Genomic DNA, 13,398 nt, shown 5'->3' on the forward strand with positions numbered 1-13,398 from the left:
CAGCCTGATCTAATTTTGAAGTTGGCTCAGCTCCAAACAGAGAGTTGGACCAGAAGACTTACAGAGGTTCCTTTCAACCAAAATTATACTATCTAACCATTACTAATTTTGGGGTTATGTTTATGTAAGAGATCTCCCGTTGGCTTTAAGGAGAATTGTGCCCGCCAAGAGAAACACAATTTGCTTAAGCTTTACCTTTTGAGCACAAAGTACATGAGTAGTGCTTACCTCGTATCGATGCCTGTGTCGCTCCTCTACAAACATTTCATCCCCATAAAGTTTCCCTGAATATACAACAAAAAAGAAAGTAATGTGAATGTGTTGCTTTACTAGTTGTTACAACTATTTCTTGTAATCTAAACTGCAAAAAAAATCACAGGTAAAACATAACAGGACACTATTCATCTCACTCCAGCTTTCTGTTTTTCAGAGGGATGACTAGTTTATTTTCGTTTACTGTTACCTGAGTTTATTCAGGAATCATATTCAGCATTTGTTGAGCAGAAATAGCTTAGGTAGACTGAAGTCTGAAGGCCACGCTTAAACTAATTTAAATTGTAAAGACCAGAACAAAATAAAAAATGTTTGCGTGAACAAGCAACATGAAGTTGTTGTAGGCTTTTACAATAGTTGTACACAAAAGGTGCACTGAAGGAAGCCTTTTAGAGGCATCTGTTCCATTTCAATAGATTATGCATGGCAGCTGGCATAATACCTTTTCTGACAGAGAGTATTGTTCTTCTCTGTTTTCCTGATCTCATTATCGAAATGACTCTTGCAATCCTCTGTGCCTAATCTGGTACACTCTACATTGCAGAGCAACAGGTAGTAGGCTAGAGCTATGCAGTAAACCAGTATTCAATCACATCTCTCACTTAACATCATAGCTCAAACTTTGCTCTTAATTTATCCTAGTGTCATGAGGATTAATATCTCAATTAGGCGTTGGTACAAGAGCAAGACTGCCAAGAAGATCTCCAAAAATTGTAGTGATAGTACTGCAATTTTACAAGAAGTGGCATATGTGTTTATTTTAAGGAACCACCTTTTCAAAACTATTATTTCCATTCAAATTAAAAAGCATTAGGAACAGGAATCAGATTTCCTGAGTAAACTACCAGAGCTTTCTAGGAATCTTTGACAAAGACAGTCATCTAAACAACTCGTATTATGAGTCAAGAGTTACAACACATGTTGATTTTTATTTTAGGCCACAGAACAACTTGTACATTGTGATATGCATACCTATATCACACCTAGGCAAAGTATCACCCAGATCAGTCAGATCACTAGCACAGGCATTCCCTAGAAAAGCAGATTTTTCACTAAATGGGCATATGTATTACACTTTGTTCTCCTGCTGAAGTAGATGTCATTTTTAAAAGCTCAGAAGGATACATTCCTTAAGTTCAACATAGCTAAATATAGTAATAGCTCGGATCAATGTCAAGGGCAGAGCAATATAAGAAATATGCCCATATTTATCGATGGACAAGAAACCACTTTACACTTTCAGCATCACTTATGTTACTACTGTATAACAGGCTGATTATTAGGAGACAAGTATTACTTCAATTTTAAAATGCACATAGATCAAATTGAATCTTTTGTTCTATATTCTGGGTGCTTTTATTTTGCCCTTTGAAGCATCCTGTTACAGCAAATCATGTTCCTCTCCTACAATAAATAATTTGCTTTCACAAAACGAAACCGTTTCCAGGGCTGCGCTGAGTTAAGCAGAGCCTGCCTATAATTAAAATATAAACTAGAAAACGCTGTCAAGACAAGGTGAGGACTAAGGCAGCGAGGCCAGATGTCGTTTAAGGCTGAGGTGTACTGGCAACTCTAGGGAATGACAAGCAATGTTTAGGTCTGGCAAGAGCATGATGGGTAGGAGTTTCGGTTAGTTCTACCAAAAAGCTTCAAGGGTAGAACAATAGGCCCTGGTTCACACATCCTATCAACTCATAAAGAAAATAGGAAGAAAATGCTCCAATCTTCCCAAGAAAATAATAAATTAAACTACCATAAAATGCATTTCAGTTACCTCAACAGTCTCCTCATTGTTTATTTAAAGTGTTGGACCCTAACTAACCTTTTCACTGGGACTTCCAGATGTCTCTCATTTCTTTCTTTATGTCCTCATCCTGGGTAAATGTATAAGGGAACGGGATCATGACCCTGGGGAAGCTGTCACCCAGATGCTTGCTTGAGGTTGTAGTTCTTCAACAAAATGTGCTTTGGTGTTTTTGCTTTGCCATGTTGCAGAGCTCCTATCCAAAAGGTAAGTCGTAAGAGCAGAAATGTAACTTACTTAAAACAGAATTTTGTGCTTTGAAAACAGTCCTCCTCTTCCCCAGTCTCATTGTTCCACCCATATCTCCAGGATTGTGTTCTGGCATGTCAATAACCTGTAGAAAAAAATTGTTTAAGCACTGTTTCATCCAACAAAGAAAAACAATTATGCAGCAATTGTTTACCAGGTTGTATAGATTTATAAATAGTAACATTATTTATTTTTACTCCAAGCATTCCCTATTATGACTTCTCTTTGGTATTCCTAATGCTTTGTTCTCAGTACTGGGACTATAATAGACAGAATATTAACTAACTGGTGTGAAACTTTTTCATTTAATGTTAAGATCAACAAAAGCAATCTATTAATTCCTTAATTTATTTCTGAGGGTGGAAAGAACCCTTCTTTTAAAAAAAGACACCAGAACGTTAGCAATAGGATAATTCTGCCAAAAGCTATTCTCGGTGCTATAAGAGTAAATAGATTTTTAAAAACTGATGAATTCATAGAGAAAGAAAATCCACCAACTGATAAAGACATCATCTCTGAAAAAGTCAGACTCTGAACCACACAGTGATAGAGGCCGAAAAATTATTCTGCATAAATATTCCTGTACACTTGGCCCTTTCCTACACTGTTCTTCATACACACTGTTCTTTCTTATGCCAAGAGGCAGAAAGAGCTGTCTTATCCAGACAGCAGAAATCCCCTTTTTAAAAGTGGGAGAAGAGAAGGGCATGAAGAAGCAGAATGAAAAGAGAGCACTTGTAACAAGACTATAATCTAATGTTGTAAATACGGAGTGCTAAAGAGGTGACTCCATCATGTGTGCTATTTCAGATCATATTTGTAACTAATTTATTGCCTAAGAATCCACAAAATACTGGGTTGCCTTGTATGAAGAATGTGTTATTTAACATAACATTTAAAGAAGAGGATATACAAATACTGGTTTTGATGACTGAGGCAGGTGGGTCAAATGACTGCTACGTGGGTCAAGTGGAATCCAGGATGGTAGGATTCATGGGATGTGAGAAACAATGGCTGCTCAGTCTCACATTCATGTTTAGAGGAAGTCTCGAGAGAAAGACGTGAAAGAGTTCAAAACTGTAGGAACAGATGAGCTGAAACTATGACCTACGTGCTTGTATTCACATATACACACTCTATGAGGAATACAATTGACAAAGAAAGGTTCTAAAAATACAAATATTCACACATATGGGTAATCTGGAATTGGATTTTTATTAACCTTAATTTGCCCTCTGGGAGTAATGAAAACAATTTCTGATGATACACTTCATAAAGTGAAGTTATTCAATTTAGAAGGGATGGAGGAAAGTGCTTAGCCTTTGGCCTTGTGCCAATGCATTTCAGCTGTGTAATTATCTCTGTATAACCTTATACCTTCAAAATGTTATTTATAAGCTATATACTCATTATAAAATGTCATCAGCAGAAGTTGTGATCAAACCAGTGGGATATTACAAATCCCCTAATTACCTCCCAAATCATGATGGTGAGGACTATGCAGCACATTCAGCTAAAAAAACCCCACAAACTAAAAAAAGAGTAATAAATCATTCAGTACATCCTTATTACTAAAAATATGAGACTGTCTAATTTTACTTTATTTCCTTCCATTTACTTTCTCTTCTTTTCTGAAGTAGTTGCCACATGAAACCAGAGGACATCAGAAGTGCTTAGAATGTATACAGCGAGCTGAGTGTATATGTCAAACACTCTGACGTTCTGAAATCAAACATGTTCCATGAGATGTCATTTACTTGCCTATACACATACTACAGATAACCTTAAAGTTGTGCTCCTGACTCTTGTCAAATGGAGATGAAGTGCCAACAAGCAGTTATGAAGTACTTCATGTATATCCTTCTCTTCCAATTACAAAAATTTCACTTTAACAGGTGTTTAACGAATATTTGCAGATGACAAGAAAAACTATGGAGAGAGTGGGTTGTTGTTTGTTTGGGTTTTTGTATGTTTGAAGGCTAAAGATTAGACATTCTTTCATTCTCAAAAGCGTATCAAACACCTAAATCCTGTTCCCTAACCTCAGCTTTAGATTCTTCTTCCTATAAATTCAGGGCAGGATGTCTTCGTGTAACTTTGCTAACTGAATCGCAGCAATACCCAAGGATTTACAGTCTACCTCCTTATCAGAAAAAAAAAAAAAAAAAAAAAAAAAAAAAATTTCACTATATTCCCCTTCCAGTTTTTGCTGTGCTAAGATACTGTATCAAAACATTTTGAGAAGGAAGCATAGTGTTACAATGAGTGGGATGGTAGCTTCTTGAAGGACATTGGTGAGCTCTTAAACTCCTCAACTAAAACACTGGATCCAAATGAAGTGGACCTGTCTATGCAGTCCATAGCAGATTTCACCAATTCACTGCGCTTAAATGTGTTCTCCAGGAATACTTAGAAACATCAGTTAGAAAATACGTGGTCTCCTTCATTAAACAGAGCGTATCAGTTCAAACAGGTTACAGCCACACTCTCAGTTTTTCCTTCTTTCAGTAGGCAAAAACCAACCACTGGATCCTCATGAGTTCCACTACAGCTCTAGATAATGGCCTGGAATGAAGCCAGGCTGTGAAAGCACAGTTTCATCTGCTCTGCTGAGGGCTTCTGCCATCCTTTGGGTCAGAACTCGACATGGGGCTGCAAGCCCGACAAAAATTCCAGTGGAGAAATGACCTCACAGGGAAGATTGGGACATTTTTCCTCAATTAATCTTTGCCTTCTAAAAGACCTGCTTCCTTGCCTGAACAGGTACCTTAGTGTGGTCAGGGGCATATATTCAGAAGAGGATCTGACCCTTAAAACTTTCACTAAGGTCTGTTAAGTCTTAATTGAGGTGTCTTTTAAGAAACACTTCATGATACAACTCCTCAATCTTATTTCTATCTGTGGCAGATTTTCTGCCAATATGACAGCTGTATTGAGTATCAAGATCAAGCAGATTACTGGGTGTACATGTTTTGTTATTGATATGTGCATTACAAACCAGCTCTCCATCTTCCCCAGATTTTTAGGTTTAGGATAGTAAAAAAATAGACAAGGCTTAAAATATTAATTTATATAGTCTGGTGAGGAAAGGAACTACTTATGAAGTAATACCTCAGGGCTACTCTGACTCTGAATCTTCCTCTTTGATCTGTTCTTTGGCTCTGATAAACTTCTGCAACACAACTATCACTCCCAGCCCTCAATGTTTATATATTACATGAGTTTCTCTGCAACAAAGTCTGTGCAAGAAGCTTTTGAAAGCGAAGTGCCACTGCTGCCCTACAGCCCAAGGACAGCAATAAGTTTCAAAAAAAGCAACTCATATTATGGAAAATGTTGCCATATTTTACAGAATTTATTTGATCAGATAAAAGATGAACCTTCAAATGGTGGTTATTTTGCACAACTATGCAACTGAATATATTCTTCAAAGAGCTTATGCTTCCTGCCACAGAATAAGTCAGCTTCTACTATGCATTAGTTCTTTGAAGAGCAGAGAACAGCACAGAACAACAGGCACCACAAGCAACAAAAAGCATCAGCAGAGAGGGTGCAAGAAGAGATAAGGTATTAATTAGGTCTTTCTTACCCAAAACTCTGAAAACTGCTACCACTACAGGGATTTTACAGAGTTCATGTAATACCTGGCAGACAGCCAAAATGAAACAAATCACGAATCCCTCTGACGTAACACAAAGCACATTCTAGATATAAAACTGTCTGATCAGTATTAAATCACACTACCGATGAACAGTGACTTTAACTACCCATGAACTGCAATCTTCCTTCAGAAATCTACTGCTTGGATCGCTTCATTGTCATTTGGAAACATATAAAAGCTAATGAGAAAACCTCTCAAGCCCAGACACTCAGCAAAGAGCAACCAAGGCCCTGAAAACCCACCACCTATCATTTTATTAATCATCCCAGGACCATTAAGTTTTGTCTTTGTTTTGCCTCACATCCTACAATGCCATTTTGAGCAAGATATCTACCTTGATTCCTTGGTGGGGGGAGTTGTCTATTTGGGTTTTGTTTGGTGGTTTTGGTCGTTTTTTTTCAGGGGAGAGGAAGCGAGGAGGGAGGGAGGGAGGAAGGAGACATTACTTGATTTGAACAACTCCTTGGAAGTCAGCTTTGAAAGAAGGTTTTTAGGTTTTTTGCCTTTTTACTCTTTGTCTGGTGAGCAAATGATTTGTCACTGCTGAAAGAAATTGCTATACATGTAAGCGCTGATCAAAGCACCAGGAGAAGCTCTGACCCTAAAGATTAATTGACCACCGTAAAGAGGCTCTAAGACACTCAGTACAGAAGAGACGGAGGGAAAGTCAGAGGGAAAGCTGACAGGAGCAGGAAATACAGTGACAGGTACTGATGAACATTGATCCCTGCTGAACATGGCTATGAAAAAATCCCAGCAACACAAACTGACAAGGACTCAACCCAAACTACAAGAAGCCATTCTTTTACTGACTCTTGCATCATTCCTCTGCAGAATTAGTCAGTACTTGCTGGATTTGATCTGATCAGTTTCAATCACCAGTTCATCAGTAAACACACCCAGCCATGGTTGTGGGATGTTTATAATAACATATTGTTTAGAAACAATAGTACAAACATTTTAAAGAAAAAATTGACAGATGTAACACTAAGAGCGGTACAGAAAGCTTTCCACCTTGGCAAGTAAACCAAAAAGGTACTCCCCATTCATTCAAAAACAGGGATTTAACATTTTCAGTTACTGAAAGAAGGTGCAAGGATCACAGATCTGCCAGAAGCGCTCACTCCCTTGTCCCCCAAAGATACCCTAGTCCTAAGCAAACCCCATCATTGCCCATCTATCTAAAGCACTCAGCCCTCTAGGATGGAACAAGCTGCCATAAAGCCACTTGCAGATTTCAGGTTCCTCAGTGCTCCATTACTCTGACTGAAGTAATGTTTGTTTTCAGAAAGATGACCAGCAAAATGTATAAGATCAAAGCAGAAATCATCAATAACTGGTTCATGCAGCTACATAGCAACATGAGTAACCAGTTTGAAAAATCCTGTCCTCCACTCTCTTCATGAAACTACAGCACAGTATCCAAATATTCCAATAAATATCAGTATAAATTTCTCAAACTCTTAAAATCCCATACCATTTCACTGTCAACCATTTTCCAGTTTGGGAAATCCTCTTTTCCAGAGATTTATTGTTTCTTATTTTAGAACTAAGTAATTGCCCTAGAGCATTTATTTAATTAAAGCCTAAAAACTCTCTAAGAAAGATTCTGCCAGACTAAGCAGAAATTCTGATACAGAATGTTTTGTAACATTTTCTTCAGAAAAAGTCATAAAGGGTGTAACTCCTTTTTCAAACAGTGCTTACTCACTTATAAGCATAGTGCAGTGAACTGAGAAAGTTAATGGAGATGTTGATATGCAAAACCCATATAGATATTGCTTAACAGCATTTTAAATCTCATTCTAGTTATTCCAATCACATGTCTCAGAGTCAGCTTAAAGACTTAATCAAGTGGAAATTTTTCAGACTGTTAATGTTAGGGAAAAGAACAGGGTGAGACAGTGCTAGCTATAGAAATGTGCCAGAGTGCCAGTCATGCCATGCCAGGAAGTGCAGGATTTGCCATAGACTTGTATAACTAAAAAGAAATAGAAGAGTGTTCTCAGGCTTTGGACTGGTCCAGCTCACATTACAATTAATGACCAAATACTCACTAATTTAATTTCAGGAAGATTAGCACGTCTGTAGCTCAGATAAATCCTTCTCTTTCTATCACATACATCTATTTAAAAGACCAGAACTCTGACACTGCCTTTGTGGGGGACTGCTCCAACTGAAATTGCTAGTAGGTGAAATTTCACCCATAGCAAATTCACTTAAATCCACTTATCAGAGGGAGGAAGGCATGAAGCAAGTCTGTGTTTCTGAGTATTCTAAAGCAGAGGGAAGGACCTACAGAAGGAGACAGAGCCTGATCCTCCCTTCATCAAACATCTCAGCCACAAAGATAAGACAAACAACCCCCAAAACATCCCCCAAAGATGGGGATAAACAAACACAGCCCAAGATTGTTTAAACAGTAGTACGCTTGATGGTCTCCGACTCAGGGAATTATTATATCCTACAGGCAACTGCCATGAAGACTCAGCCATGGAGAAGCCCCACTAGCTAAGCTCTGCAAAGTAGCCAAGGAGAAATGAGATTGTCCTTCGTAGAAACAAAGCACAGCACACATTTTACCCTCCAAACTGTCCACCTTGTTGTGTACTCCCTCTACCCTCAGTTACCTCGCATGAGCGAGCGCCCATTCCACTGCTTTCTCATTCATTAACAAGGTAGCATTAGCTAGGATAATTTCATTATCAGTTATTTCTGCCTTCAGCAAGCAAGGCAGAAAAAGCATTGCTTACTTCAAAGAAAGTAAGCAGGAAAATTGCTTACTTCAAGTGCTCACTGCTCCAGACCCTCACTGGGGAGAATTTCAGGTATCAGCTTCCAGGCAACACTCAGTACCATGATCCACAGTAGCCTAGTATTTACTGAAGAAACTCTGTTCATTCGCAATAAAAATCAGCATCTTCATAGGGAACAGGAGTAGAACTAGCAACTGTTTTCCATCCTATTTCTCTAATGTAATCAGAGCACTTCCAGACTTGCAAGCAAGACTCCCTGGATTCCAAGCACTGATTCTTCTCACAGAACAGTGTCACCAATCATCCTGATATCCTGTCCATCTTCCAGATCTGCCCAGTGGTGATTTGCTACTTGATGATCAGAGATGCAGAAACTGAGTCATTTCTTTTAGAAAGGAAGTGAGTGGGCAGTAAGTAGAAAATTATAGATTGACCTATTTTAATTTTTATTCCACTTGGAAGGTACTTTTGTTGTGCTATAAAACTTTCCAGCTAACTTAAGAGCTTAGAAGAAATCCCTGCAAAGGTCTTGGGTCAGTTGAAAGAATTTTTTTGAGTAATATATCTCAAATGCTAATCAGAGCAGCAACCCATGGCCATTTTTTATAAGCCATCCTCCTTCTTCAGGCCTGCCAAGGCAGGTGCAGAGGCACGTTTGCCCCAGATTTGTTGAAATTGTGTGTGTACATGCTAAAATATACCAGTTGTTGCAATGGAAATAAAATACATCCGTAGATTATTTCTTTAATTTATTGGAGATGGAAAAGCATCCTATTGAAAGGATAGCTATTTGAGAAGAAGAAGAAAGGTAATGATACAATACTGTACTTTGATATTGAAAAAGAAACTGGAAGTCTTCAAGTAGGAGCTCTACTCCCAGAGGAAAGTAAGGCATACAAATGCTATCTAGAGCTTGAAATCCATGTCAGTCATAAGAATACAAACCTGAACTTTGTTTTTGTTTAACTTCTATTTTACTCTGTCTGTGATTCAGCCTGATAAATCATTTTTACATAATCTGACAACATATGACTGATTAACAACTTCATGCATACAGTTTAAGATGATTGCACCAATTAAGTTTTGTTACTGTACATTTGGTTAATATATCATTAAAATGAGGTTTAAAACTGAAGGGAAAAAAAAGATACTATCACATTGCTTGATACTATCACAAGAAAATGCCTTATTTTGAATTTGAAGTAAATGAATGAAACAGAAATAAAAAAGCATTCTAGCTCCATAAGGACTTCCATGCTACAGATAGGGTAGGAAGCAGCCCATTACCAGTCCTTCCACAATTAGGATACCGTGCTTTCTATCATAACCAAAGATTAGTGGCAGACCATGAGATTTAATGATTGATTGATCAGCTTTCGAAACAAACACCAGAATTTAAAACATGGCACTTCTACATCAAGAAAAGAATTCTCTACCAGCTGATCTAAATCTCTGATAGGTGAGAATTTTATGAAAATCAGTTGAAAAGAAGGAAAACAGAATATACTTACTCATAAAAAAAAATCCCTAATGTTTAAGTCATAACGTCTAAGAACAAAAAACCCCACAATACAACCAAAGATCCCAAGTAAAGACAAAGTAGTGAGAAAATATCTTGAAATGCTTTAAAGATACTGCTGAGCAAATATGTTAAACTTCTACAAGGTATTTTGCAGGTTGTGTATCTTTGCAAAAAAATTCCACTAAAGTTGTAGACAACTGCAGACAGTTTGTAAAAGTAAATGTTACTCTATTCCTGGTGCCAAAATCTTGTGCCGATCTAATTCGTTCAACAAACAGCTCAGCCGAGTCCACCCTGCAAAACCACACAAAACAACCAGCTCATGCCAACCACTGTAACCTTTAATCGAAGCAATTTGTTCTGATGAGCAAGTCTATTTTTCTTCAACTCTTTCTAACATTTAAGCTGTAAATTAATGGAAACCAAGATAGATATAGATAATGAAGAAATGTAGATAATGAAAGCTAGAGTAGTTCTCATACTCATTTACAGTATAGTCATGCTTCTTCCTACCTTCCATCTCCTTTTCTTTCTTTCTGTTCTTGCGTTTTGAAATGGCATCTCACAAAGGATCACAACCAGGAATAACAAACACTGTGCAAGCTAAAGTAACTGGTTTTGGAAGGTAAGCACTATCGTTGTTTAAACAGAGATTCATATCTACTATGCTGATATCTTGTAATGTTTTATATGCATTTTTGTATTGCCCTCCTTCCCTCTTCCCCTTTGGAAGCTTCTGTTTTGTTTTAACTCCTGTTTAAATGTCATGCCAGTTCCCTCACCTCTATCACTCAGTAACATTCTGCTTCCCATAACAAAAGCATACAAAATAAAAGGACCTATAGAACTGAAGTTGGCCACCCCATTGCTTAGTGGTCCTCTCCCTTAAGTTACCAATTTAAGACATTCTAGTAGTGACAATCTTATGGACCAATTGCATAACAGACATATTGTAACAGGCAATTTCTAGGCAGAAAGTCTCTGGCACCATCACTATAATTTTAATTATTACTACTTGTCTTCCATGACATACCCAAGACAATACAAGTACCTTATCCTATTGAGTTTCTCATGCCTGTAATTTGGCCAAAATTACAGAGAAATTACAGAGAAAAACCTGAATGCTGGATATCTCATTAGTCATACAGAATGGACATCTCGTCCCTTAGAAAGCTCTCCAGCAAAGAGTAATGGGATTCTCTTTCCCCCACGTAGTAGCAGAGACAGCAGTAGTGGAGATTACTTTCACGAGTCGTTATCCTCCCTCCCACACACACATCATAACATTTCTCATTCCAGCTGGAGAACTGTAAGAACTAAAACAAGTGCTGTATATCATATGACGGTAATCAAGGCACTGACTTTTAATTCTAGGATTTCCTTAAAATGCTGTAAACTATGCAAGAACAAAAAAAAAAAAAGAAGACAGCATAGATAGATAATTACAATAATACAACATTAACCAGCGAGATTATCTTGCAAAAAAGTACCTTGGTATTTTCACTACTGTCTATCCAACAACATTACATATCTCACCAGCTTCAGAAAACCAAAAGGAATTATATATATTAATATCATAGCAGAGATCAATTATCATAATTGCTTCTGCCAGCCATTTCAGGGATGCTTTGACTCACAAGCTATTAAATTACATTTAATAGTTTCCTGTTTCCACTCAGAAAAGGTTCGGCTGGCCTAAGACCATCTTGTCTGGAAGAATCTTAACTCTGGTAGAAGATTTATGACCTACAATTCAAAACCTTTTTATTTCAAGCAGAAGCTACGATGTCTTCCTTCTGAACAGGATCCCTCCTGTCTCACTTTGTCTGTTCTGCCTCCTCCAAAAACCTGATAAATATCATTGTCCAAATCTTAATTTAATTCTGCAGTCCTTGTAATCCTCCCCCTAGCACATTAACTCAATCCCCCTTAACTTCAAATGACATGAATTTTTTGGAATTTGCTTTTGTTAATTGTCTTTATATAGGTATCAGGAGACAAGTTCAGACTGCGTTTAAAAGATAAGTGCCTTGCCCAGTTGCATCCATGCCACCTACATTGGCAGAGCTCAAATGCTAATGATTTCCTCCCCCAACAAAGCACCAGTGAGCACCACCAGGATGCTTGGATTCAACCACAATATCCAGAGTTAACATGACAGTACAGACTTGTGAGCATGACTGTGAAGCTCTTGTTTGCTAACAGATTATAAAAGCAGAATTGAAAATCTACATATTCATTTTTAGAGATGAATATGGCACACACTTTTAAGATATAATCAGATAGGAGGAGATACATACAAGGAAGTAAGAAGAGAAGCAGAGAGGATGTGTGCATGCATGTGGAAAACCATTAGCAAAAAGACCAAAAAGAAGGAGAAATGATCTTCAGATTATTTCTCATTTAGCACCAAGATGCTGAAAGCCTACAGGAAATATTTTACCAACATTGTTTCTAAGAATGTAACATCCATAGAATAATGTCACCTTTATACTAGCACAAATCAAAAAAGCATTTAATGAACATGACATCACATGAACACACCCAGCACAATTCAGACATCCCCTGTGAAAAGTGTGGGTGGCCGGGTACAGACCGATTCAACAGATAAGGCAGTGATCCACTCAAATGCTACAACTGTTTACCATGCAACCAGCAGAAGATATTGCCACACAGCAAAAGTTCTAGGCTGTGTCACCAGCCGGCACAGCATCACACGCAGCACTGCATCTGGCACAGCAGCCAGCTCTCAGACAAAACACAGAACTGCTACAACCTGACAAAGTAATCGGTTATTTAACGGTGCCCATACAAAAATCGCTTTTATCCTTCACCTGCCCCTCTAATAGTTTGCGTTTCCAATGGCAGAATGAAGAGTTAGGGTGCACAAGAAACAATTCCTAGTTAAAAAGCACGGCTCTGAAGTGAATCACTGTCAAATTCAGTTCTGCAAATGCAGCTCTGTTGTTCAGTGCGTAACTGCAGAGTATGGAACGCCTTCTCAGCACATACAAGTCAAGGATGGGAGGCAAATAAATATAGAATTAAGAAAACAAAAAACCTCATTTAATAAAAAAGGTCTTCCTTTTGGGGGAACCTTTGTATTATTCTTCTACCTCGCTTCCAAAGATAA

General features: G+C 37.9%; 1 protein-coding gene across 2 annotated transcripts in view; it reads right to left on the reverse strand.

Annotated features, from left to right (window-relative positions):
* The window catches only part of CTPS2 (CTP synthase 2), a 76,372-nt gene that overhangs the window by 16,845 nt on the left and 46,129 nt on the right, over window positions 1–13,398 (reverse strand). For both annotated transcript variants that reach the window (XM_014960286.1, XM_014960285.1), the window contains exons 14-15: window positions 2,315–2,411; window positions 229–284 (exon numbers count right to left, since the gene is read on the reverse strand). In XM_014960286.1, coding sequence (XP_014815772.1) covers window positions 229–284; window positions 2,315–2,411 — 153 coding nt within the window. The remainder of the gene's footprint in view (window positions 1–228; window positions 285–2,314; window positions 2,412–13,398) is intronic.

This window comes from Calidris pugnax, unplaced genomic scaffold (assembly GCF_001431845.1).
Source record: "Calidris pugnax isolate Ruff unplaced genomic scaffold, ASM143184v1 scaffold188, whole genome shotgun sequence".
NCBI lineage: Eukaryota > Metazoa > Chordata > Aves > Charadriiformes > Scolopacidae > Calidris > Calidris pugnax.